General features: G+C 43.9%; 1 protein-coding gene across 2 annotated transcripts; it reads right to left on the bottom strand.

Annotated features, from left to right (window-relative positions):
• Positions 1-4,005: 4,005 nt before the first annotated feature.
• On the bottom strand, positions 4,006-26,306 carry LOC148146630 (cytochrome P450 2K4-like). Of its 2 annotated transcripts, XM_087997985.1 has the most exons (10): positions 25,928-26,306; positions 24,620-24,782; positions 20,677-20,967; positions 15,476-15,625; positions 13,927-14,087; positions 12,880-13,053; positions 12,056-12,197; positions 11,720-11,907; positions 10,944-11,085; positions 4,006-6,183 (listed from the first exon to the last, which is right to left on the bottom strand). In XM_087997985.1, the coding sequence occupies exons 1-10, from the start codon at positions 26,126-26,128 to the stop codon at positions 6,005-6,007; spliced, it is 1,791 nt and encodes a 596-aa protein (XP_087854111.1). In that variant the 5' UTR covers positions 26,129-26,306; the 3' UTR covers positions 4,006-6,004. The 2 variants fall into 2 exon arrangements, with proteins under 2 accessions (XP_087854111.1, XP_087854112.1); XM_087997986.1 differs by lacking the exon at positions 20,677-20,967 and having other exon boundaries at positions 25,928-26,293.
• Between the last annotated feature and the right edge of the window lie 1,251 nt (positions 26,307-27,557).

The following is a 27,557-nucleotide window of genomic DNA, read 5'->3' on the forward strand; positions in this document are numbered from 1 at the left end:
ATGAGGCAAAGTCAGCATAAAGGAAATTTACAATGCAGAGAGAAACTAAAGTCCCATTCTCCAAACATGGTGTGAACAGCAAGACAACTCTCGCTAGTCAGAAACAAGAGGGTTGTTAATATCGATTTTCACGGTTTTTAAACAAAACAAAATCCCCCTGTGGGACGTGGGTGCTGCTGGCTGACCAGCATTGATTACCCCTTCCCATTTGCCCTTGAGAAGGTGGTGTGAGCTGCCTTTTGGAGGGAGGGAATTCCCTGAGGGAGGGAATTCAGGATTTTGACTCAGCCACAGTGAAGGAACAGCAATGTATTTCCAAGTGAGTGGCTTGCAAGGAACTTGCAGGTGTTAGTGTTCCAATGTACCTGCTGTCCTTATCTTTTGGAATGGAACTGACAATGGGTTTGGAAGATGCTGTGTAAGGATCTTTGGTGAATTTCTGCAGTGCATCTGGTAGACAGTGCATGCTACCGCTACTGACTGTCAGTGGTGGTGAGTCTGGGTGATTGTGGATGTGTTGCCAATCAAGCAGACTGCTTTTTCAAGGATGGAATCAAGCTTCTTGAGTGTTGTTGGAGCTGCACACATCCAGACAAGTGGGGAGTATTCCAACACACTCCTAAATTGTGCGTTATGGACAGTGGACAGGCTTTGGGAGTCAGGAGGTAAGTTAATTCTGGCAGTATTCCTGGTCTCTGACCTGCTCTTGTAGCCACCGTACTTATGTGGTAAGTCCAGTTGAATTTCTGCTCAGTGGTAACCCCCAGGATGTTCATTATAACACCATTCTCTTATTGGAGATGGGGATGGTCATTGCCTAGCATTTGTGTGGAACAAATATTACTCACCATTTATCAGCCAAAGCCTGGACATTATCTAGATCTTGTTGTATTTGAACATGGGCTGCTTCAGTATCTGAGGAGTCACAAATGGTGCTGAACATTGTGCAATCAACATAGAACATAGATTCTCTAAGATGTGGAAGCAGGAGAGAATATGCAAACACCACGCCAACAGTTGCCCAAACCTGGGTGCCTGGTGCAGTGAGGTAGCAGTACTAACCACTGAGCCACTGTGACACCCCAAATCATTCACAAATATTCCCACTCCTGACCTTATGATGGATGGAAGGTCATTGATGAAGACGTTGAAGATGGGTTGCCCAGGATAGTACTTTGAGGAACTCCTGCAGGAATGCCCTGGAATTGGGAAGACTGACCTCCAATAACCACAACCACCCTCATTTCTGCCAGATTTGATGCCAACCAGTGAGGAGTTTGCCACTGATACCTATTGTTTCCAGTTTTGCTCGGGCTCCTTGATGTCACACTCATTGAAATCTGGCCTTGATTTCACGGACTGTCACTCTTACCTCACCTCACCTCTGGAATTCAGCTGTTTTGTCCATGTTTGGACCAAGGCTGTAATGGGTCTGGAGCAGAGTGGCCCTGACGGGCCCTGAACTGGGCGTCACTGAGCATGTTATTGCTGAGCTGGTGCTGCTTGATGACAATGTTGATGAGACCTTCCATCACTTTACTGATAATTGACAGTGAACTGATGGAGTCGTAATTAACCGAGTTGGGTTTGTCCTACTCAGGACGCAACTGGGCAATTCATCACATTGTCAGGTAGATGCCAATGCTGAAACTGTACTGGAACTGTTATTCTGGAGTCATAGAGGTGTACCGCAAGGAAACCCAATTTGCCCAGTTTCATAATTTGAGCTCGTCCCATTTGCCTGTTTTTGTCCATATCCCTCCATAAATCTCCCATCCATGTACCTGTCTAATTGTTTCTTAAATGATGCAGACCATTCAACACAATCACCATTATCTGTTTGAAATAATTGCCCCACTTTCCCCTCTTGCCATAAACCTTTGCCCTCTATTTTTAGATTCCCCTACCATGGGGAAAAGCTGATGGCTATCTACCTTCTCTACAATTGCAACAAAATAGCACGGATCCTATACTCAGTGCGCTGACTGATGACAGGTAACATACTGAATGCCTTCTTCACTAACCTGTCTATCTGTGACTCCATTCTCAAGGAACCCCTCGATCTCTTTGCTCTCTAACACTCCCCAGGGCTCCAGCTTTGACTGTGTAAGTCCTGCCCTGGTTTGCCTTACCAAAATGCTACACCTTGCACTTATTTAAATTAACCTCCATCTGCCATTGCTCAGCCCACTGGCCCAGTTAATCAAGATCTCACTGCATTCCCAGATAACTGACTTCACTGTCTACTATAGCATCAATCTTCATGTCATTCACAAACGTACTAACCATATCTCCTAAACTCTCATCCAAATCATTTATATTGAAGGGAGTCAGAAACATGGTGACATTACAGTCATTTGGGAAACAGTACTGAACAAACTGAAACTCTGAGCTAACAAGTCCCTGGACCTTGGTAGGCTTAACTTTAAGGTCTTAAAAGAGGTGGCTAATGCGGTAGCAGATGCATTAGTGTTCATTTTCCAAAGTTCCCTAGATTCTGGAAAGGTTCCATTAGGCTGGAAAGGAGTAAATAAAACTCTTCAATTCAAGAAGAGAGGGAGCTGGGAACAAGAAAGTAGAGGTCGGTTAGCTTGAGGTCTGCCCTTCAGGCAATGTCAGAATTCGAGTGCAGAGGAGGTTATACCTGAGTGTGAAGGAAAGATAAATGTTACAAGGGTCAGTGCAGATTAGTGAAAGGGAAATCATGCTTAACCAATTTATTGAAGTTCCTTGAAGGAGCATCATGTACTGTGGATAAGTTGGAGCCTGGAGACATGTCACACTTGGATTTCCAGAAGATGTTTGACAGGAACCACATTAAGAGTTATTGTGCAAAATAGGAGCTCATGATGCAGGAGGTAACAGAGGATGTGCATGACCAGAGGATGGGCTGGCTGACAGCAAACAGAGAGCATAGAGTTTTTTTTCTGTCTAGCAGATTGTGATGAGTGGAGACTGACAGAACTCTCTGCCGGACCTCTGTTTTTTAACATTTACATCAATGATTTATATAAGGGAAAGAAAGACATGTTAGCTAAATTTGCAGATGACAGAAAGATAGGTAAGAACATAAATTCTGAAAATGTCACAGGGAGCTTGCTAATTAGGAACTACAGACAGATATAAATAAGTTGAGTGAGTAGCCAAAAAATCTGGCAGAAGGAGTACAGTATGACAAAATGTGAAGGCAACTTTAAGCAGATGTTCACTCTACCGGACAGCAAGCAAGTCTGTATTGCATTCCTCCAAACTGGCTGGTAACGTCATTATCACATTGTGTAAATCAGACTCTTAAAGTGACAGTCCAATGTATCGACATAAATACCATATCAAGGGCATTTTACTAGAACTGCCCAGGGCACTGGTTAGACTACACATGGAATATTCTGGTTTGACCTCTTGCTGAGGGAAGATTCACTTACATCGGAAGCAGTTCAGTGAAGGCTCACTAGGCTGGTTCCTGAAAATGAAGGGATTGTCTATTCAGAATGTTTGAATCTGGAGGTCTCGATGGCACAACTTTATGAGTGAGGAAGAGATATTCAGATTGGGGCCAAATAGTTTGAGCTTCAATCTGCAAATCTTTCCAAATTGTGGACAGTTGGTCTCCCACTCTGAGAGATTTCTGGTCAAATATGTTGAGGAAAATCTTTCAATCTTCTACCACCACTGTCCTTCGCTATAGTCTGCAAAATGGGGGTGAAGGGCCACGGTGCCACTCTAACCCCTACTGCTAGAGTGAACAGTATGACACCTCAACCTCAAAAAAACCTTATTTAAAGCAGAGCTGCAGCCAATGTTTCAGGGTAGACCTGACCTACAATGCAGCATTTCCAGCTTCTCAGCATTTGCTGATTGTTAAAACTAACCAACCCCTGTGATCAAATGAAACTAAACAATAGATTTCAATGTTAACACCTGAACTTACTAAAAGGAGACAGTGAATACAAGGATAAAATTGACATTCAAGGTTTGGATGATAAAGAAAGTAACTGATACACAATGAACATTGCAACATCTAATTTATTAAGAGCACAGCAACAACAGTTAATTAACTACTGAACCATATTTTGGGACAACAAAGTTATTTTGCTTGGAAACGATTTGATAGTTTACAAAATCATGAAATATTTAATAACAGATAAAGAAAATCTGCTTCCAGTGGCATCAGGATCATCAATTTAATTAACAAATTGATGAATTCCCCGGGCTAATCATGGAAAGAGTATGGATAGCTGCATCAAAGAGTCAGCAATAAACACAATAAGCCTCCTTCCATACATTATTACTCTATGATTTAACCGTGTCCTAAAGACAAAACTGAAAAGTAGACTAAAATATATATAATTATAGAACATAGAACAGTACAGCATGGAACACACCCTTCAGCCCACGATGTTGTGTCGAACATGACATCAAGTTAAGCTAATCCCTTCTGTCTGCCGATGGTCCAGAGCCCTGGAGGGATATATTTATTCATATGCTTATCTAAAAATCCTTTAAACACTACCGTCGTATCTGCCTTCAGATGGAAGCATGTTCCAGGCACCTATCTCTCTCCGTGTTAAAGACTTGCCCCTCCCATCTCATTTGAACTTCTCCCTCTTACCTGAAACCCTTGCCCTCTAGTATTAGATGTTTCAACTCTGGGAAAAAGATCCTGACTAACAACCTTCTATCAGGTCTCTTCTCAGACTCTGCCACTCCAGAGAAAACAATCCCAGTTTGACCAGCCTCTCCTTATATAGCTCATACCTTCTTTTCCAAGCAGCAGCATGGTAAACCTCTACTGCACCTTCTCCAAAACTTCCACACCCTTTTTGTTATGTGGTGGCCAGAATTGAATGCAGCTTAACCAAATAGATTAAAACCTTACATGAACCGTCAGTATCCATTTTCCCTGCCAGAAACAAACCTTGCTAATTATCTAAAATTTTGCAGGCCAGTGCACTCTTGTCACCCCTCAAACTGTCTCAAGTCTCCAGGAATTAAATATGAATCCCCAAAACGATACCATGTTCAGCTCAGCAAATATTTCACAGGGACATGATTTTTTAAGATGTGAATTTGCTTGCGGAATTCACATCCAGAACCTCAACCTGAGCTACAAATCTTTTCAAAACTTGCTAGCATGATTTTTTTTTGAGAAGTTTCTATTTATGTAAAGAAAAGATAATGGGGGAATAAAAGGCTGACAGTGAAGAATGATCAAACTGTGTAAGAAAGAGGCTGTTCAATAATTGGCTGGGCAGGACACAGGATGGTCAACTGATGGAAGTGACATTAGGCAGAGACTTGAGGTCAAATAATTAAACCTCCAGGAATATGTCCAGAGTTGACAACCTTCATGTTTACTTGCAGGGTAATTTGTAGACTGTACAAATGTCTGCTCAGCATCATACATTAAGCAAACAGGTAAATTGGTGGGGTAGGTGGCTAATTTCATTGGGAGGTGCCATTTAAGAATGATTTATGGTAAATGCTTGTGTAATGAAAGCTGTGTTTATAAAGGTCAATGAAATTATGTAATACATTTGTCACTCAGACTTGGGAATGATACAACTGATTTAGTATCCTCCCATTACTTAATGTCAAACACCCAGCTCTTTAACACAAACAACTACATAGGTTAGGTTGAGAGAGATATTTTATTCAATATATTCTATGGACAATTAATCCCAGGGAATCTAACAAATTAATAAACTTCACTTCAAGATTAAGGATTTGATGTCATTTATGTGATGAAAATTGGGGCATAAATCACTGGGCAACTTCACGAAATTCACAGTCATGTTTCTTAATTCACCGATCCTTCTAACTCCTTTGTGTTTTGTGACAGAGCTAGTTTGTACAGTGAACATCACATTGTTAAAGTAAATATAATGATGATGACTCAGCCCAATTTGACAGGCACCGTGTGAAGAAACAAGGGAACACTTTTATTCAGATGATTAAATGTTTGTGCAAATGAAAATCACGTTAAATCATGAATGAGGTGGCAACATCAGCGACAGACAGCGCACACAGTTTGGTACTTTGGGAACGAAGTAAAACCCACTCCAGACTCAAGTTCCAGTTCACTGACATTCGGTGGGACTTGAAACTTAAATTTTTGTATCAGTGTAGTAAAGAAGAGGAACAGCTCCATTTTAGCCAGGGTCTCACCAGCACAAATCCTTCGACCTGCAAAAACACATTTGCAAAAACAGAAGTGTCAAAGCGGCTCTTCATCACACAATGGTGTTCACAATTTTTTTTATAATAAACAGGATCTTGCTATTTTATACTGCCTTTTTGGAACAATATAACTTAATCACTTAGATGCCAATGTTTTCAGGATTGTGAAACTTATCGATGAGATATGTTGCTGACTGTAGCTTGTTGCTCCAGCAGCAGGAAGTACAGGAGCGTCGAGCAGGAAGCTGCTCACAAGGTTACACATTTGGGCGGTTGCTTTACCCAAAACACTAATCGGGTAGTGTCTCCCACCCATCCTCCTCCTCTAACCAAAAAAAATGTCCTGTACATCGGTTGGTAAGGTGGTAAGTGCTTTCTTTCGAGTTTCACTTTTTTCATTTAGAATAGTGGGAATGGCGGTTAGGGAAGTTGAATGTTCCTCCTGCAGTATGTGGCAATTAAGGGTTACCTCCAGTGTCCCTGCTGACTTCATTTGTGGGAAGTGCACCCAATTCCAGCTCCTCGAGAACTGTGTTACGGAACTGGCGCTGGATGAACTTCAGATCATTTGGGAGGCCAAGGGGGTTACTGAGAGTTACAGGGAGATAGTTACTCCACAGCCATGTGAAGAAGGTATATGGGTTACCGTAAGGGGTAGGAAAGGGAACCAGCAGGCAGTGCAGGGATCTCCTGTGGTGTTTCCTTCAAAAACAAATATAACGTTTTGGATACTTTTGGTGGGAGGGCAACCTACCAGGGCTAAGCAATAGAGCACAGGTCTCTTGTGCAGAGTCTGTCCCTGCTGCTCAGAAAGGAAGGGAGAAGAGGAGCAGAGCTTTAGCAATTGGGAACTCCAAAGCTAGGGGGACAAATAGGAGATTTTGTGGGAACGAGAGAGACTCATGATTGGTTTGTTGCCTCCCAGGTGACAGGATTCATGATGTCTCTGATCATGTTTTCGGGATGAGGGGGGAGGGGAGCAGCCCCAAGTTGTGGTCCACAAAGGCACCAACAACATGGTAGGAAGAAAGTTGTGGATCTAAGACAAAAATTCAGGGAGCTAGGATGGAAGTTTGGAGCTAGAACAAACAGACCTGGAACAAGGAGAGAGTAGAGCTGAACATGTGGCTGCAAGGATGGTGCAGGAGGGAGAGTTTAGGATTCTTGGATAATTGGAGCTCTTTCTGGGAATGATGGGACCTCTACAAACAAGATGGTCTTCACCTGAACCAGAGGGATACCAATATCCTGGGTGGGGAGGAATTTGCTAACGCTCTTCAGGGGGGTTTAAAATAATGCAGCAGGATGATGGGTACCTGAATTGTAGTTCCAGTGTGCAGGAGGTTGAGGGTAGTGAGGTCAGGAATAGGTTTACAAGGTCACAAGAGGGCATCAGCAACCAGGATGTTTGTTTGAAATGTGTATACTTCAATGCCAGGAGCATCCGGAATAAGGTGGGTGAACTTGCAGCATGGGTTGGTACCTGGGATTTCAATGTTGTGGCCATTTCAGAGACATGGCTAGAGGAGGGGCAGGAATGGTCGTTGCAGATTCCAGGATTTAGATGTTTCAGTAAGAACAGAGATGATAGTAAAAGAGGGGATGGTGTGGCTTGTTCATCAAGGGTAGTATTACAGCAGCTGCTAGAGCGTTTGAGGACTCATCTACTGAGGTAGTTTGGGCTGAGGTTAGAAACTAGAAAGGAGAGGTCACACTGGTGGGAGTTTTCTGTAGGCCTCCAAATTGTTCCAGGATGTAGAGGAAAGGATAGCAAAAATGATTCTCAATAGGAGTGAGAGTATCAGGGTAGTTGTTTTGGGGGACTTTAACTTCCCCAATATTGACTGGGAATACTATAGTCCAAGTAGTTTAGATGGGTCAGTTTTTGTTCAACGTGTGCAGGAGAGTTTTCTGACACAGTATATAGACAGGCTAACAAGGGGCGATGCCATAATGGATTTGGTATTGGGGAATGAACCCGGCGAGAGATTAGATTTGGAGGTAGGTGAGCACTTTGGTGATAGTAATCATAATTCAGTTATGTTTACAATAGAAATGGGCAGGGTTAGGCAGGGAGGTATATATACTGCAGGGAAAGAGGTATAACTGGGGGGAAAGGCAATTGTGATGCAATTAGACAAGATTTAATATGCATAGGATGGAGAAAGAAACTGCAGGGAATGGACACAGTTGAAATGTGGAGCTCATTCAAGGAACAGATACTGCAGGTCCTTGGTAAGTATGTATCTTATCAGGCAGAATGGAAGTTGTTGAGTAGGAGCCATAGTTTACGAAAGAAGTTGGCTGCATTTTGAGAAAGAAAATCTTAGCAGGACTGAAACACTTAATGGTAAGGTCCTGGGGAATGTTGCTGAACCAACAGACCTTGGAGTGCGGGTTCATAGTTCCTTGAAAGTGGAGTCGCAGGTAGATAGGATAGTGAAGAAGGCGTATGGTATGCTTTCCTTTATTGGTCAGAATATTGAGTGCATGAGTTGGAAGGTTATGTTGCAGCTGTACAGGGCATAGGTTAGGCCACTGTTGGAATATTGCTTGCAATTCTGGTTACATTCCTATCAGAAGGATGTTGTGAAACTTGGAAGGGTTCAAAAGAGATTTACAAGGATGTTGCCAGGGTTGGAGGATTTGAGCTATAGGAAGAGGTTGAATAGACTGGGGCTGATTTGCCTGGAGCATCGGAGGCTGAGAGTGACCTTATAGAGGTTTATATAATCATGAGGGGCATGGATAGTGTAAAGTCTCTTCCCTGGGGACAGGGAGTTCAGAACTAGAAGGCATAGATATAGGGTGAGGGGGGAAAGATATAAAAGGGACCTAAGGGGCAACTCTTTCATACAGATGCGTGTATGTGTATGGAATGAGCTGCCAGAGGAAGTGGTGAAGGCTCATACAATTGCAACATTTGAAAGGCATCTGGATGGGTATACAAATAGAAAAGGTTTGGAGGGATGTGCGACAAGTGGGACTAGATTGGGTTGGGATATCTGGTTGGCATGAATGAGTTGGACTGAAGGGTCTGTTTCCATGCTGTATATCTCTATGACTCTATTACTCTAAGTTGAAGCTCTTGTCAACAATAAGAAGTTGGCTTGTGTGAGGATGAGGCGTGAAGCCTCAGTTAGGGGGCTTGAGTGTTATAGGCTAGCCAGAAAAGATCTAAAGAGATGGCTAAGAAGAGCCAGGAGGGGACATGAAAAGTTGTTGGTGGATCAGATCAAGGCAAACCCAAAGGCCTTCTATAGGTACATCCGGAATAAAAGAATAACAAGCATAAGATTAGAGCTAATCAAGGATAGGAGTGGAAAGTGGTCTGTGGAATCTGTGGACATGGGGAAACGCTTGATGAATACTTTTTGTCAGTATTCACATTGGAAATGGGCAATGTTAGTCGGAATGTGGAGATCCAGGCTACAAGATTAGATGGGATTGAGGTTGACAAAGAGGAGGTTTCAGCAATTTTGGAAGATCTGAAAATAGATAAGACCCCTGGGCCGATTGGGTTTATCCTTGGATTCTCGGGGAAGCCAGGGAGGAGATTGCTGAGCCTTTTGCTTCGACCTTTATGTCATCATTGCCAACAGGAATAGTGCCAATAGCAAATGTTCTTCCCTTGTTTTAGGAGGGGAGTTGGAACAACCTTGGTAAGTATGGGCCAGTGAGCCTTACATCGGTTGTGGGTAAGGTGTTGGAAAAAGGTTTGAAGAGAGGGGATTTATTATCTGGAAAGGAATAATTTGAATCGGGATAGTCAACACAGATTTGTGAAGGGTAGGTTGTGACTCACTAACCTTATTGAGTTGTTTGAGAAGGTGACAAAACAGGTGGATGAAGGCAAGGTGGTTGCTGTGGTGCATATGGACTTCAGGGGCATTTGATAAGGTTCCATGCGGTAGGCTATTGCACAAAATACTGCGTTTCGGGATTGAAGGTGATTTAGCGGTTTGGATCAGAAATTGTTTAGCTGAAAGAAGACAGAGGGTGGCGGTTGATGGGAAATATTCATCCTGGAGTTCAGTTACCAGTGTTGTGCTGCATGGATCTGTTTTGGGGCCACTGCTGTTTGGTATTTTTATAAATGATCTGGATGTGGGTGCAGAAGGATGGGTTAGTAAATTTGCAGATGACACTAAGGTATGCAGAGTTATGGATAGTGCCGAAGGATGTTGTAGGTTACAGAGGGACACAGGTAAGATGCAGAGCTGGGCTGATAAGTGGCAATTGGAGTTTAATGCGGAAAGGTGTGAGGTAGTTCACTTCAGAAGAAATAACAGGAATGCAAAGTACTGGGATAATGGTAAAATTATTGACAGTGTCGATGAAAAGAGAGATCTCGGTGTCCAGGTGCATAAATCCCGGAAAGTTGCCACACTGGTTGATAGCTTTGTTAAGAAGGCATATGTTAAGAAGATGAGTTGGCGTTTATTGGTAGGGGGATGGGGTTTCAGCTCTACAAGACACTGGTAAGGCCACACCTGGAATATTATGGGCAATTTAGCATGGCCAAATCACCTGACCTGCACAGCTTTGGACAGTGGGTGGAAACTAAGCACCTGGAGGAAACCCACACACACACACACGGGGAGGGTCACTGGCACTGGGAGACAGCAGTGCTAACCACTGAGCCATTGGGTTGCCCTAACAAAACTAAAATTCCCTCAATGATGCATCTCCTAGATCTTATTCTCCCCAGCTAGGGATGGATCATTTCACTCACATATCATTCAAAAATTAATCAGTGATGTTACCTGCAGAGAAAGGCATGAAGGCATCTCTCTTCACAAACTTGCCCTCAGCATTCAGAAAGTGAGATGGGTTGAACTCATTTGGTTTTTCCCATTGGGTTTTATCATACAGCACAGAGGACAGCAATGGGATTACATGGGTTCCCTACAAATATTAAAATATCGTATCTGTATTATGTTATTATTATTAAAATGCAAAGGCACTGTTGAAAGTAATTACACAATTTCTCATTAATAAATGCACTTGAAATTCAGAAATACCATTTACATTCTAATTGTAATCCTCTGAGCATCCTGATTAGAACTGCTCCAGGATTGGTGGCTGTGCCTGCAATGGTCTGAGTCCTCAAATCTCGTATCCCCACTCTCCTCCTTTAACAAGTTCCTTAAAACCTGCCTTTCGACTAAGCTTTTGGCTACATATCTATGTCTATCATTTTATGGCTTCTGGTGTTAATTATTCTTCAATAACTCGTGCAGATTTTTGGGTTGCTTCACTACATCTATAAATACAAAAGTTGTGATCAAGCCATATCTTTTCAATTATTTCTCCACTCCTCTTTTCCTCCATTACCTGCGCATATTACAAAATTAATAAAATACACAAATGTAGTCAGACATTGCCATATTATTCTAAATAGCGTAACAAATGTAAGTTGATGAGATTGAATCATTCAGGTACTAATGGTGCACAGTGCATCAGGTTTCAATGTTCCCTTTCTTGCTCCCTATTGTCTGTCTATCAGGCCCTGAATGCAGCCAGCCTTTCCTGAGGTTACCTTTGGAATAAAGTGTCCTCTGAAGTTTACATCCACTGTTGTTTCATGTGTTATGCCCAGTGGTACAATATCCCCAAACCTCTGGATTTCATGGATCACTGCATCAGTGTACGGCATATCTTTCCGATCTTCAACTCTGGGATGTCGCTCAGATCCAATAACTCTGATAATTTCCTCATGAACCTTTCCTGCAATCCGAGCACATTTTTAAAGTGATTGTAAATACTGCCATGATATTTTCAAACAAGATCAAAATCTCAATCACAATTAAAAAAAAATAAGAAATACATCCAACAAGGTCAGCTCCAGAGTGGAATTAATCAGAGTGCTCCTTACTTTGGATCTCTGGATATTTCATCATCAGAAGCATTCCCCAACGAAGTGTGGTTGAGGTGGTCTCCATCCCTGCAGCAAACAGGTTACTAGTTGTGAACATTAAATTGTCTTCATGGAAGTATGAATTAGGGTTGTCCGATTCCTGAAAGCAAGACAAACAATGCAACAGCTCAGAATTGAATTGAAACCTTTACTGCCGGTCCTATAATGCATACTTAACCTCACAAATTGATTATTGGGTATTGCAGCTCAGAATAGGGACCTGGAAAAAAAGCCTTCTCTATGTTTACTCCAGCATAGTACTGAGGGAGGCCAAACTGTCAGAGATGCAGTCTTTCAGATAAGATGTTATTCTGAGGTGCTGTCTCCTCTCAGGTCAATGTATCATAAATAAATCTTTCTGTTGTGCTTTTCACTTTAAAGTCAATAACAAGTGCTTTTTGTAGTGCAGCCAATAGTATAATGTAGGAAGTGCATGAGTAAAGTCCCACAAACAGCCATGTGGTTCTGACCAGATTTTATTGATCTTGGACAAATCTACATCAGATGGTGACGACAATTCAAAACTGCTTCATCAGCTATAACATGCTTAGGGTCATCCTGGGATTATGAAAGACAGTGTAATTGTCAGTTCTCTCTTTCTAAAAAGAACAATATTTTTCACACCCTTTACTGAGAATCGTATACATTTTGCATCAAAAAAGGAGTCTATTCAGCCCATCAGGCCAATGCTGAACTGAACAAAGTTAACTTTTTTTTTCTGAAATACATAAGTATAACTTTGGGAAAGTGGTAAAACTCTGAAAAAACAATAGGGTTTTTACCTTCTGTTGTCTGATCATGAACACATCAATAAAACTCCTCAGGTCACTGCCATCTAGTTTATGACGATTTTCTTTGAAGAAACCTTTAAGGAAATTCATAGTCTGTTCTGTATTGGTAAGCACTTTATTGTGTCTTCCTGGAAGGAATCTCAGGAGTGGAAATGCATTGTACAGCTACAGAATCAAAATAACACCATGTTATCAAGGTAGATATTGAAACAAACTAATGACCTGCTCACATCGAAGTAATCGCAATTTCAAAATAAGTGTCAGATAAATCTTTTAAACGTTATGAATCTTTGACAAATAGTGGTTTTTGCATATTGTGAATAATTATAGCTTTTTACTATAATTATTGTCATGCAATGTCTGAAACAGTTGTGTAAACAAATTCAATATCTTTCAAAAGGGAATTGGATAAATACTTCAAAAAATCAGTTTTCTGCATCATGGGAATAAGAAAGGGACTTGGACCAATTGCACAACTCTTTCAAAAGTGTTGGAGAAGGAAAACTGGACCAAATGATCGCCTTCTGTGTTAGACAGCCTGCTGTTTCAGTTTCAATGTATAAGAGGTATCTTCAGAGACTCAAGATTTTGAGACAGCTTGTCAAGTATTGAGAGGATATTTTCACTTGTCAAAGTATTTAAAACAGAGACTATAAATTTGAAAGTAAGATACTGTTTGAAAAACAGAGATGGGTACGGATTTGTTCTCTCAAAGTGTCATTAAACATTGAAATCTACTCCCCAGACCAACATATATTGAATCTATTCAAAGTGGAGTTGATGGGTATAGTTTCATGAGCAGGTTTGCAGTCACAGGAGGCTGTAAACCTTTGTGGATGACACTGGCACACACCTGCCCATCCCCAAACCCGCCCACCCTGTTATGTGTAGGAGGGGCAGGCCTAGTGCAGCCTGCCTACTCACGCCAATTAAGGCCCTTAACTGTGCAAGTAATGGCCAATTATATTGCACCACAAATTTAATGAGGCTTTACTGCAAGTTGCAAATGATGTAATTCAAATTAAAGATGAAACTTACGTGTACCACAGGTGAACCAAGAAGTTGAATGTTCTCATTCACTCTCTTTACTAAACTGACAAACATTTCATCCTTATAATCAAATCTGTCACCAAAAACTATAGAGCAAATTATATTGGCCACAGCAGAGTTCAGTTGGACAGTTGGATTAAACGGTTGGCCTGCAAAAGAAATTTTAAACATTACACTCAATCGAGTATTGACCCTTTATGTAGTGATTGTAATGAGGTCAGCCAGGTGGACCTCAGAATAGGATTCCCTGCCTGGACTGTTAACTAGAGAGTCCTGGTTGGCAGATGTAAACAATAGTGTAAAAGTGGGCACTGCAGGGAGTGGAGTGTATTATTTCCCCCTCCAACTCTATTTTGATTTAATCCCTGCCCTCCCCTTCACTGTTTGATCACGCAGCATTGCCCTTTGAGAAGGGCACTGCTTGTCACTGGCCACTTGGGTGTTTCCACTCTTCCTGGTGGTGGGAAATTGAATAAAGATTTCCACACGTGCTGTTTTTCACTTCTTGTTTCACTGTGACACCTGCACACACACATACACACACACACAACATGGGTGCGGGGGAAAAATAAGCATTACCACTGTCAGGTGGTAGTGTGGGAGAAAAAGAGAGTAATTAAAATCAACCAACAGGAACATCAGAAGAAAGAAAAAATAAACAGGAAGGCTAGCCAAGAATGATCTGATCAGTATGTGGTGAGGACGGGTGTCACGTATCTTTTTTACAGCTATATTGAATCTGTGTTCTATGCACTGTTTCTGATCTGATTACACTGTCTTGCCTGTGTTTGTTACTGTTATCTTTGTGATGAATGGAAGTGGGATTTGGGGTCTCCCTGAAAACTGGTTGAACAGTGTGGTTTGGAGTTTGGCTTTACTGCCCTTTCCCCTGAATATCGTGTCTTTGTATGAACTGCTGCTTCCTGTTTATTGTTAACTATATTTTGTACTGTTTAATAAAATAAAAAAAAACAGGAGTGTCAGAGATTCTGTCCATTCCGGGAGCTGGCTGTGAGGAAGCAGTAGAATAGTTAAGTACTATGCATGTTAAAATAAACGGTGACTTGGTGATGGGATACCAATTTTTATGGCGGTATTTCACTTTACAAGAAATCACAATTGCATTACTCTTCACGTAAGACCCTGAAGCATGTTCCCTTGGCTATAGAAAGGAGGTAGATAGGAGATAGCTGTCACTCTCACCAGAATTGAAGACTCCTTCAATATTCAAATTGAGCAGGGCAACCACAGAGCAGTTCACAAATTGAGAGATGGATGAACTAGAAAGCTATGAACTAGTTTGTGTATTCAATCACATGTGATCTATATGAATGCACATCAGGGGGAGCATACTACAATAATTGCAGTTAGTTTTGGATTGGTCTTACAAAGAGCTTGTTGAAACACATTGGCCTGAATGGTCCCTTTCTGTGATACAGATTTCTGTGATTCTTTAAGGTACATCTGAAATCATAAATAATGCACACAGAGAAAAGAAACAATGGCAATTCTGTTCAGGAGCCTTACACAAACTCACCTTGATAAGCAGCAATGATTTTTACCAGAAAATCTGACTCCTCAATTATTTTGTCTTCAATGGTTTTCTTTCCCATTCCAAAATCTCGTAATGTGGTGAGGGCAAATCTTCGCATTTGCTTCCATGACTCCCCGTGACCAAAAATAATACCTTAAATCCATCAGAAAGAAGCAAACACTATCATCACTCTTGTAATCCTCACTTAAACTGACAACTTTCCTCATAGAATCATGGGCCTGACTAATGAGAGAAATAGGACAAAATGAAGTGAAAAAGGTTTGCATTTTTTATCGTGAAATATTCCTATACAGAACTCTTCTAAAGATAACATCCTGGCATCCCAAATGCTTCAGTCACTGAGTTACTTTTCAGGTGTACTCACTGTTAGAATATAGTAAATGCACTAACCAAGTTACACACAATGAGCTTCCACTAACTATTTATTTTGGAGATATTGATGGAGGGACAAATAGGAACATAGCGACATAGGAACAGGAGTAGGCCATTCAGCCCCTCAAGCCTATCCCATGATTCAATGAGCTCCTGGGTGACCTCTGACCAAACTCCATTTCTTAACAAATCACCAACCTCAGATTTAAAATTAACAACTGATCCAGTATCCACTGTCGTTTGTGGAAGAGAGTCCCAAACAACTGCAATCCTCTTGGTGTACAAGTGCTTCCTACCATTTTGCCTGCTTGGTCTGGCCCTGCTTCTCAGACTCTGCTGCCCCTCATTCTAGAATCCCCAACCAATGGAAACAGTTAATCTGTACTTACTGTTTTTCCTGTCTATAGCCTGTTTCTTTTCCAATTTCTTTTCTTGTTTATACTTTTCCTGTTACAATCTCAAAGACTTCAATCAGATAATCCTTTAAGAGTACATCGGCCTAATTTGTATAATCTTTCCTCATAAATTAACATCGTAATAGTTAGGACATCAGGGAAAAAAGTTCTCCTCTTTAAGTAACACCATGTGACATTTTATTCCCACTGGAAAGGGAGGATGGGAAGAATTCCAAGAAATGTACCTCTGACAATACAGTATTCCTCCACTACCTGGGAATATTAACCTGGATTATTTGTTCAAGTCTGAGATGAAACTTGAGCCCACACTATCTGACTCAGAGACAAGAATGCAACTGATTGTGACATTGCTGAGAGTAGATTTTATGGCAATGCAGTAGGCTCTCAACATTACTTCAAGATGTGTTACACTCAACATGAGATTGATTAATTAACAATCGAACACGAGAATGTTTCATATCACAGCACCATTATATGTTCAAACGCTTTTAAAAGCATTTTTTTTGAAAAGTCAAAAAATTGTCAAACATAAAAATATCTGCAATTAACAGATCAAATTAATGTTATCAGTTGATAACTAACTTAAATATAAAGTGTTAGAAGCCTCAAAATTATCGGATATATTAAGATCATATAAATGAAGCATTAGATTGTCTACAAGTAGAGGTCTGTACTGAACATACAGAATAGAAACATGTTATTTGAACTAAATGGTCTTTGTCAGAATTTGTGCTCTACAGAAACCTCCTCCTACCCATCTTAGAGTCATAAAGACGTACAGCACGGAAACAGACCCATCGGTCCAACTCATCCATGCCAACCAGATATCCTAACCTAATCTAGTCCCACTTGCCAGCACTTGGCCCATAACCCTTTCAACCCTTCCTATTCATGTACCCATCCAGATGCCTTTCAAATGTTGCAATTGCGCCAGCCTCCACCACTTCCTTTGGAGCTCATTCCACACATGCACCATCCTCTACATGAAAAGTTCCCCCTTTTATCCCCTTTATATATTTCACCTCTCACTCGAAACCTATGCCCTCTAGTTCTGGACTCCCCCAACCCAGTGAAAAGACCTTTTCTATTTATCCTATCTATGTTGTTGTTCTGTTCGCCGAGTTGGGAATTTGTGTTGCAGATGTTTCGGCCCCTGTCTAGGTGACACCCTCAGTGCTTGGGAGCCTCCTGTGAAGCGCTTCTGTGTTGTTTCCTCCCGCATTTATTGTGGTTTGTCTCTGCTGCTTCCGGTTGTCAGTTCCAGCTGTCCGTTCCAGTGGCCGATATATTGGGTCCAGGTCGATGTGTTTATTGATAGAATCTGTGGATGAGTGTCGTGCCTCTAGGAATTCCCTAGGTAAAAACAATGACTGCAGATGCTGGGAACCAGAATCTGGATTAGTGGTGCTGGAAGAGCACAGCAGTTCAGGCAGCATCCAGGGAGCAGGAAAATTGACGTTTCGGGCAAAAGCCCTTCATCAGGAATAAAGGCAGAGTGCCTGAAGTGTGGAGAGATAAGCTAGAGGAGGGTGGGGATGGGGAGAAAATAGCATAGAGTACAATAGGTGAGTGGGGGAGGGGATGAAGGTGATAGGTCAGGGAGGAGGGTGGAGTGGATAGGTGGAAAAGAAGATAGGCAGGTAGGACAAGTCATGGGGACAGTGCTGAGCTGGAAGTTTGGAACTAGGGTGAGGTGGGGGAAGGGGAAATGAGGAAACTGTTGAAGTCCACATTGATGCCCTGGGGTTGAAGTGTTCCGAGGCGGAAGATGAGGCATTCTTCCTCCAGGCGTCTGGTGGCGAGGGAGCGTAGGTGAAGGAGGCCCAGGACCTCCATGTCCTCGACAGAGTGGGAGGGGGAGTTGAAATGTTGGGCCACAGGGCGGTGTGGTTGATTGGTGCGGGTGTCCCGGAGATGTTCCCTAAAGCGCTCTGCTAGGAAGCGTCCAGTCTCCCCAATGTAGAGGAATCAGCAACGGGAGCAACGGATACAATAAATGATATTAGTGAATGTGCAGGTAAAACTTTGATGGATGTGGAAGGCTCCTTTAGGGCCTTGGATGGAGGTGAGGGAGGTGGTATGGGCACAGGTTTTGCAGTTCCTGCAGTGGCAGGGGAAGGTGGGAGGGTCGGTTGTAGGGGGGCTTGGATCTGACCAGGTAGTCACAGAGGGAACGGTCTTTGCGGAAGGCGGAAAGGGATGGGGAAGGAAATATATCCCTGGTGGTGGGGTCTTTTTGGAGGTGGTGGAAATGTTGGCAGATGATTTGGTTTATGCGAAGGTTGGTAGGGTGGAAGGTGAGCACCGGGGCGTTCTGTCCTTGTTACGGTTGGAGGGGTGGGGTCTGAGGGCGGAGGTGCGGGATGTGGACGAGATGCGTTGGAGGGCAGCTTTAACCACGCGGGAAGGGAAATTGGGGTCTCTAAAGAAGGAGGCCATCTGGTGTGTTCTGTGGTGGAACTGGTCCTTCTGGGAGCAGATACAGCAGAGGCGGAGGAATTGGGAATACGGGATAGCATTTTTGCAAGAGGTAGGGTGGGAAGGGGTGTAATCCAGGTAGCTGTGGGAGTTGGTGGCTTTGTAAAAAATGTCAGTGTCAAGTCGGTCGTCATTAATGGAGATGGAGAGGTCCAGGAAGGGGAGGGAGGTGTCAGAGACGGTCCAGGTAAATTTAAGGTCAGGGTGGAATGTGTTGGTGAAGTTGATGAATTGCTCAACCTCCTCGCAGGAGCATGAGATGGCGCCAATGCAGTCATCAATGTAGTGGCGGAAGAAATGGGGAGTGGTACCAGTGTAACTACGGAGGATCGACTGTTCTACGTAGCCAACAAAGAGACAGGCATAGCTGGGGCCCATACATGTGCCCATGGCTACCTCTTTGGTCTGGAAGAAGTGGGAGGATTCGAAGGAGAAATTGTTAAGGGTGAGGACCAGTTCGGCCAAACGAATGAGAGTGTCGGTGGAAGGATACTGTTGAGGACGTTGAGAGCGGAAAAAACAAAGGGCTTGGAGGCCCTGGTCATGGCGGATGGAGGTGTAGAGGGATTGGATCTCCATGGTGAAGATGAGGCATTGGGGGCCGGGGAAACGGAAGTCTTTGAGGAGGTGGAGGGCGTGGGTGGTGTCTCGAATGTATGTGGGGAGTTCCTGGGCTGGGGGGGGGGGGGGTAGGACAGTGTCGAGATAGGTAGAGATGAGTTCAGTGGGGCAGGGGCATGCTGAGACAATGGGTCGGCCAGGGTGGTAAGGCTTGTGGATCTTGGGAAAGAGGTAGAACCGGGCAGTGCGGGGTTCCCGGACTATGAGGTTGAAAGCTGTGGGTGGGAGATCTCCTGAGGTGATGAGGTTCTGTATGGTCTGGGAGATGATGGTTTGGTGATGGGGATGGGGTCATGGTCGAGGGGGCGGTAGGAAGAGGTGTCCTCGAGTTGCCGTTTGGCTTCAGCGATGTAGAGGTCAGTGCGCCAGACTACCACTGCGCCCCCTTTATCTGCTGGCTTGATGGTGAGGCTGGGATTGGAGCAGAGGGATTGGAGGGCTGTGCGTTGTGAGGGTGAGAGGTTGGAGTGGGGAAGGGTGGTAGACAGGTTGAGGCGGTTAGTGCCCCAGTGGCAGTTGGAAATGAAGAGGTTGAGGGCAGGTAATAGGCCAGCGAGGGGTGTCCAGGTGGGTGCAGTGTGTTGGAGGTGGATGAAGGCGTCCTCGGAAGGTGGGCGAGAGTTCTGATTGTGAAAGTAAGCTCGGAGGCGGAGGCGGCGGAAGAAGTGTTCGACGTCACGGAGTGTATTAAATTCATTGATGTGTGTACGGAGGGGGATGAAGGTGATTCCTTTGCTGAGGACTGATCGTTCGTCCAGAGTGAGGGGAAGGTCTGGAAGGATGGTGAAAACTCGGCAGGGCTGGGAGCTGGGATCTGGTGTGGGTGTGGAGCTGGGTGTGGGGGCGGAGCCAGTAACTGGAGTGGATGTGATGGTGGGGGGAATGGGGGTGGAGTCATGAGCAGGGGTGGTGTTCCCCTCAGGGTTCTGGGGGCCGGGAATGGTGATAGTGGGATCTGTGAGGGTCGTGTCAGCAGAATGCAGGTGAGTGGCATTGGTGGGGCGGAAGTGGTGTCAGACACGGTAGTAGGGGTGGCAGAAGTCACTGAGCGTGTGACATCAGCGATGATGTGAGAGGCGGAAGTGATGTCACGTGTAACGCATGAGGAATTGTGAGGGGCGGAAGTGGTTGTGGGAGCAGCCATGATGGGGGCGGAAATGACATCATCAATCAGCGTGGGGGTGGCAGCTGCACAGCTAATGGCGTCCAAGCAGTTCCAGAGACCAGGGGAATCTTCTGGAATGTTTGAGGAGTGCAGGTTATGGAGGTGGGTAGATAAAAGTTTGTTGTACTTGCAGTTTTTGATGTTTGAGATGGAGTTGAAATACTGTTTGTTGAGAGTATGAATTCTCCTGAGGATGTAGTACAGAGTGGGTCCTTTGCAATTCTGAGAGAGTGTGGCCCTCAGCTGAGGCAGGGATGACTGTAGAGAGGTTAGGTGCCGACGCATTGCTGCAAGCGTGGAGCGGAGGATCTTGAAGGAGAACTGTTGATGGTGTTTTTGAATCTGTAGTCTGTACTGTTTGTCCTGTTCGGGTCCAAACTCTGCTGGTTTAAAGGTGGTCCCGAGTCTGTGTGGGATGAGCACTGAGGAAGCAAATGTGGCTGTGGTAGTGAGATTGTTTCAGGACATGGTTGAAGAACTTCAGGGCAGAGGAAATGACCTGGGAGTTGCAGTGGGAAAGGGACTCCCTGAGATTCTTGTAGAGAGAGGAGGAAAACTTCTTCAACTCCCCCTCCCACTCTGCCGAGGACATGGAGGTCCTGGGCCTCCTTCACCTACGCTCCTTCACCACCAGACGCCTGGAGGAAGAACGCCTCCTCTTCCGCCTTGGAACACTTCAAACCCAGGGCATCAATGTGGACTTCAACAGTTTCCTCATTTCCCCTACCCCCACCTCACCCTAGTTCCAAACTTCCAGCTCACCACTGTCCCCATGACTTGTCCTGCCTGCCTATCTTCTTTTCCACCTATCCACTCCACCCTCCTCCCTGACCTATCACCTTCATCCCCTCTCCCACTCACCTATTGTACTCTATGCTACTTTCTCCCCACCACCCCTCCTCCTCTCTCCATGCTTCAGGCTCTCTGCCTTTATTCCTGATGAAGGGCTTGTGCCCGAAACGTAGATTTTACTGCTCCTCAGATGCTGCCTGAACTGCTGTGCTCTTCCAGCACCACTAATCCAGAATCTAGAAATTCCCTGGCTGTTCTCTGTTTGGCTTGTCCTGTAATAGTAGTGTTGTCCCAGTCGAACTCATGTTGCTTGTCATCTGCGAGTGTGGCTGCTAAGGATAGCTGGTCGCGTTGTTTTGTGGCTAGTTGGTGTTCCTGGATACAGATCGTTGGCTGTCTTCCTATGTAGTGTTTTGTGCAGTCCTTGCATGGGAGTTTGTACACTACATTGGTTTTGCTCATGCTGGGTATCGGGTCCTTCGTCCTGGTGAGTTGTTGTCTGAGAGTGGCTGTTGGTTTGTGTGCCGTTATGAGTCCTAGTGATCGTAATAGTCAGGCTGTCAGTTTGGAAATGTTCTTGATGTATGGTAACGTGGCTAGTCCTTTGGGTTGTGGCATGTCCTCATTCTGTTGTCTTTCCCTTAGGCATCTGTTGATGAAATTTCAGGAGTATCCTTTTTTGGGCGAATACATTGTCGAGGTGTTCTTCTTCCTCTTTTTGTAGTTCTGGTGTGCTGCCGTGTGTTGTGGCCCTTTTGAACAGTGTCTTGATGCAACTTCTTTTGTGTGTGTTAGGGTGGTTGCTTTCATAGTTCACGACTTGGTCTGTGTGTGTGGCTTTCCTGTATACCTTTGTGGTGAATTCTCCATTCGGTGTTCTCTGTACCATCACATCTAGGAATGGGAGTTGGTGGTCCTTTTCTTACTCTCTAGTGAATCGGATTCCTGTGAGTGTGGCGTTGATGATCCGGTGTGTGTTCTCTATTTCTGTGTTTTTAAGGATTACAAAGGTATCATCTACATATCTGACCCAGAGTTTGGGTTGAACTTGCGATAAGACTGTTTGTTCTAATCTTTGCATTACAGCTTCTGCTATGAGTACAGAGATGGGTGAGTCCATGGGTGTGCCGTTGATTTATTCATATATTTGGTTGTTGACTGTGAAGTGTGTTGTGAGGCACAGGTCCAATAGTTTGAGTATGCAGTCTTTGTAATTGGTTCCCCATCTTGTTGTCTGTTCTGTATGTCCAGCAGGTTGGCTACTGTTTCTCTGGCTAGGGTTTTGTAGATAGAGGTGAACAGTGCCGTTACATCGAATGAGACCATAGTTTCTTCCTCACCTATGTGTATATTTCTGATGATGTCCAAGAATTCCTATGTTGACTGTATAGAGTGCCTGGATCCGCTGATCAGGTGTTTCAGTTTCTGTTGTAGTTCTTTAGCCAGTTTGTGTGATTGCGTCCCTGGTAGCAATACGATGGGTCTGAGTGGGATGTCTGGTTTGTGCACTTTAGGTAGTCCATAGAATCTGGGGGTGTTGTTGCTTTCAGGTTTCATTCTCTGTAGGTCTGACCTGGTTATCTGTCCATTTCTTTGCAGGTTCCTCAGTGTGTTGTTTATCCCATTGGTGAGCTGTGGGGTGGGGTCAAACTTCCTCTTTTGGTAGGTGTTGGTATCGGCAAGTAGTTGTTGCGCTTTCTGGATGTACTCTGCTTTGTCCAGGATGACCGTCATTCTGCCTTTGTCTACTGGTAGTATGATTATGTCCTTATCATTTCTTAGTGTTTTTAGTGCTTCCCTCCTCTTGGTGTTGAGGTTGTGTGTTTGTCTTTTCCTTGTTATCAGGAACTACGAAAGCAACCACCCTAACACACACAAAAGAAGTTGCAATAAGGCACTGTTCAAAAGGGCCACAACACACTGCAGCACACCAGAACTGCAAAAAGAGGAAGAAGAACACCTCTACAATCTATTCGCCAAAAACGGAAACCCCTGAAATTTCATCAACAGATGCCTAAGGGAAAGACAACGGAATGAGGACATGCTACAACCAAAAGGACTAGCCATGTTACCTTACATCAAGAACATTTCTGAACTGACAGCCAGACTACTAAGACCACTAGGACTCATAACAGCACACAAACCAGCAGCCACTCTCAGACAACACCTCACCAGGACGAAGGACCCGATACCCAGCATGAGCAAAACTAATGCAGTGTACAAAATCCCATGCAAGGACTGAACAAAACACTACATAGGACAAACAGGAAGACAGCTAACGATCCGCATCCATGAACACCAACTAGCCACGAAACGACACAACCAGCTATCCTTAATCGCCACACATGCAGATGACAAGCAACATGAGTTCGACTGGGACAACACTACTGGGACAAGCCAAACAGAGAACAGCCGGGAGTTTCTAGGGGCATGGCACTCATCCACAGATTCTATCAACAAGCACATCGACCTGGACCCAATATATTGGCCACTGCAACGGACAGCTGGACCTGACAACCAGAAGTGGCAGAGACAAACAACCATAAATGTCAGAGGAAACAACACAGAAGCACTTGACAGGAGGCTCCCAAGCACTGAGGATGTCACCTAAACAGGAGACAAAATGTCTGCAACACAAATTCCCAGCTCGGCAAACAGAACCACAACAACAAGCACTCGAGCTACAAATCTTCTCACAAACCTTATCCTATCTATGCCCCTCATGATTTTATAAACCTCCATAAGGTCACCCTTCAGCCTCTGAAGCTCTAGCATGTTACAAAAATCTGAGTTGATGCTAGATCACATATTAATTTTAGATTGGAGATCAATCAGCTTCTGTTAACCAAAGATATTCAGAAACTTGAGGTAAAAGTGAGCTATTCTCAGATGAGCTAAGGTGTCACTCAGTGTCAGAAAAATCAGTGTTCCCAACCCTCCAGTATAACCCTCGTGTATTGCTGACTATAATATTAGTGTCAGTTCTAAAATCATAGAGAATAGGGTGCTGAATGAAATTGCTAACATCACCAATTGTCATATAATGGTTATAGTTATTGGATATTGCATGATTAAATATAACCATACGTTTTAGAAATTACATAGAATTGGTTACAATCATACACAACAGCATTTTCTTATCTTTCGAAGTTCTTAAAAAACATAATACTTTTCGAATTACAAAACTTTATCAAACACTAAAAAGTATTCATTATCCAAACAGGGACAGAATACAACCTGACTTTAACTGATAAGTTATACTACAGTGAAGATGCAAATTACCGTGTCCTTTTGAAACCACTTCAAATATTGGGATGTGTGCTCTCTCTCCAAATTCATCTGCATTGTTGACGAGAGCATCCCTCACTGCTTCATAACCGGTCAGCACCACTGCAGTTGTGGGTCCCAGCTTGATGCTAAATACCTCGCCATATTTCTCAGATAGCTTCAAGAAAAGGTTTACATGACAAATTATTACCAGTTTTTCCATGACACGTCCATTTGTTGTTCATTACACCAGTGACCTTTCAGACTGTTCCATGAACCAAACATCGATCTCTCACTCAGCAGCACTCACCAGCTCTCAGGATCTACACCGGACATTCACATCAGCTCCAGCTCACCCTCAGACAACTTTCAAAGGCATCAGCTTCAAATCCATTTCACACATCCTCAACATGTCTTTACCTTTATGCAGCTCTGTCAGTACATCACTCAAATACAATGTAAAACACTCTCACTAACATCCTGTTCACTCTCTCTACTATACCATCTCAAGGTATAATGATACAGCTAGACTCAATCATCATGAGATTGGCCCGTACATATGCCAAATCTCTGATTACATCAGCCATGTCATCCTATTGCTGGTTTCAGAAACTACTTACACCCCTTTAATGGAAAGGAAAGTTTGAGACTGAATTCCAATAAATCCATTACCTTGTGGTTTAACAGGGGAGAATTAAGTGTGTGAGGGAGAGGGCACAAATTTAAAGGGTAAGGATGCAGGATGTTACAGTCCAGTGTATAATCTGGCTTCAATGCTGGAAGACATTTACTGGTCTAAAGTCAATGAGTCTTTCTTCAGTTGATATCTCCAATTCACCACACCAGTGCCCTTTCAGACTGTTCAATGGGCCACACACCCAGGTTGTACACCACTGTCCCTGGGGATGGAAAATGTCGTGCTGACTGGTACCTGAGAGAATTCTGCATCTGATGGACAATGGATAGACAGAAGAATATGGTCTCCCCCTCCCACACAACAGTTTCATTGAGATTCTTTCTTACTTCTGTTTGTTGTCACAATATATTCGTGGTGCCTTTTCATCCCCGAGTAACTTTAAACACTCAGACACTCCCACTAATGTGGGTGGTCAGTTCACAGAGGACGAAGACACTCCATTACCTGGCCAACATGGTGTCAATTTCGGGGTAATATCAGCTGGATTCTGGTTGGTTTGCATTGGTGACAATAACTCACTGAGATCACCCCTTCAGAGCAGAAATTCACATCCCCAAGCGCTGAACACAAATGGGAAAGAGCAAACCAGGCTTCTGATTCACTGTCCGAGTCTAACTCGCTCTTACCTTCATCAAAGATTTGTTCAGCTTCTTCAGATCCAACATGTGCAGGTTCCCGATCACTGGGAGAGAAGGGGGTCCCGGGGGGAAGTTGATGACCCCGGGATTTTTCAAGCCGCTGTTGAAATACAGCAGGAGGATAATGGTCAGAGCCCCCAGCAACACCAGGGTGACGGCATCCACAGGGAAAATACTTACAATCGACATCCCGGGATCGAAACTGGCAACAGGAGGGGCCGCAGTTTATATTCGAGCTCAGCTCCTGCACTGAAAAGCTGCAAAAAGATTCAAAAGGGAAATCTCTCACTGATCAATGTGGTTTTTAAGTTGTTGCTCTCGGATTATCTGAACTTTCCCTTGTCGAAGCCCTGTTGTGTAATGAACTACAGTGGGTGGCAATGATCTTCAAACCAATTGGAAGGCAGGAAAGAAAACTCTGTTCCTCTCAAAAATGCAATTTGTTAATTACAAACAGTCTCTAAAATTCCCCCTCACCTCTCACCTAGTGACACCCGTGAGCGATGTTGGTATTGCTGAATCTGTTGGGAAAATGAGGCAAAGTCAGCAAAAAGGAAATTTACAATGCAGAGAGAAACTAAAGTCCCATTCTCCAAACATGGTGTGAACAGCGAGACAACTCTCGCTAGTCAGAAACAAGAGGTTTGTTAATATCGACTTTCACGCTTTTTAAACAAAACAAAATCCCCCTGTGGGACGTGGGTGCTGCTGGCTGACCAGCATTGATTACCCCTTCCCATTTGCCCTTGAGAAGGTGGTAGTGAGCTGCCTTTTGGAACCACTGCAGTCCCGATGCTGTAGATAGGCCCACAATGGCCTGAGGGAGGGTTTTGACCCAGCCTCAGTGAAGGAACAGCAATGTATTTCCAAGTGAGTGGCTTGGAAGGAACTTGCAGGTGGTAGTGTTCCCATTGGAGCTGCATTCATCCAGTCAAGTGGGGAGTATTCCAACACAGTCCTAACTTTTGCATTATGGATGGTGGACAGGCTTTGGGGAGTCACGAGTTAAGTTACTTCTGGCAGTATTCCTGGTCTCTGATCTGCTCTTGTAGCCACTGTACTTATGTGGCAAGTCCAGCTGAATTTCTGCTCAATAGTAACCCCCAGGATGTTAACGATAACACCATTCCCTTACTGAAGGTGATCATTTTCTGGCATTTGTGTGGCGCAAATATTACTTCCCACTTATTTACACAAGCCTGGATATTTCCAGATCTTGTTGCATTCGAACATGGGCTGCTTCAGTATCTGAGGAGACACAAATGGTGCTGAACATGCTGCAGTTAGCAGAGAACATAGATTTTCTACAGTGCGGACGCAGGCAATTCAGCCCAGCAAGTCCACATCAACCCTCCAAAGTGCATCCCACACACCCCACACCCCCGACCCACACCCCACACACCCCACACCCCCATCTTATAACCCTGCATTTCCCATGGCTAATCTGTCCTTAAAACCAATGAAACTATCTGATTGGTGTATAAAACTGGACATTTTTGAACAGTTGAGAGAGAACTGCCACAGACACTTCTAGCTCAGATCTCTCTGAAAGGTCCCTATCTGGGGAAGGAGTTTGCACAGCAGAACATCGAGACAGATCTGGAGAGAATCCACAGAG

Source organism: Chiloscyllium plagiosum, unplaced genomic scaffold, assembly GCF_037043375.1.
Source record: "Chiloscyllium plagiosum isolate Xiang-an unplaced genomic scaffold, Cpla_swu_hap1 HiC_scaffold_20, whole genome shotgun sequence".
Taxonomy (NCBI): domain Eukaryota; kingdom Metazoa; phylum Chordata; class Chondrichthyes; order Orectolobiformes; family Hemiscylliidae; genus Chiloscyllium; species Chiloscyllium plagiosum.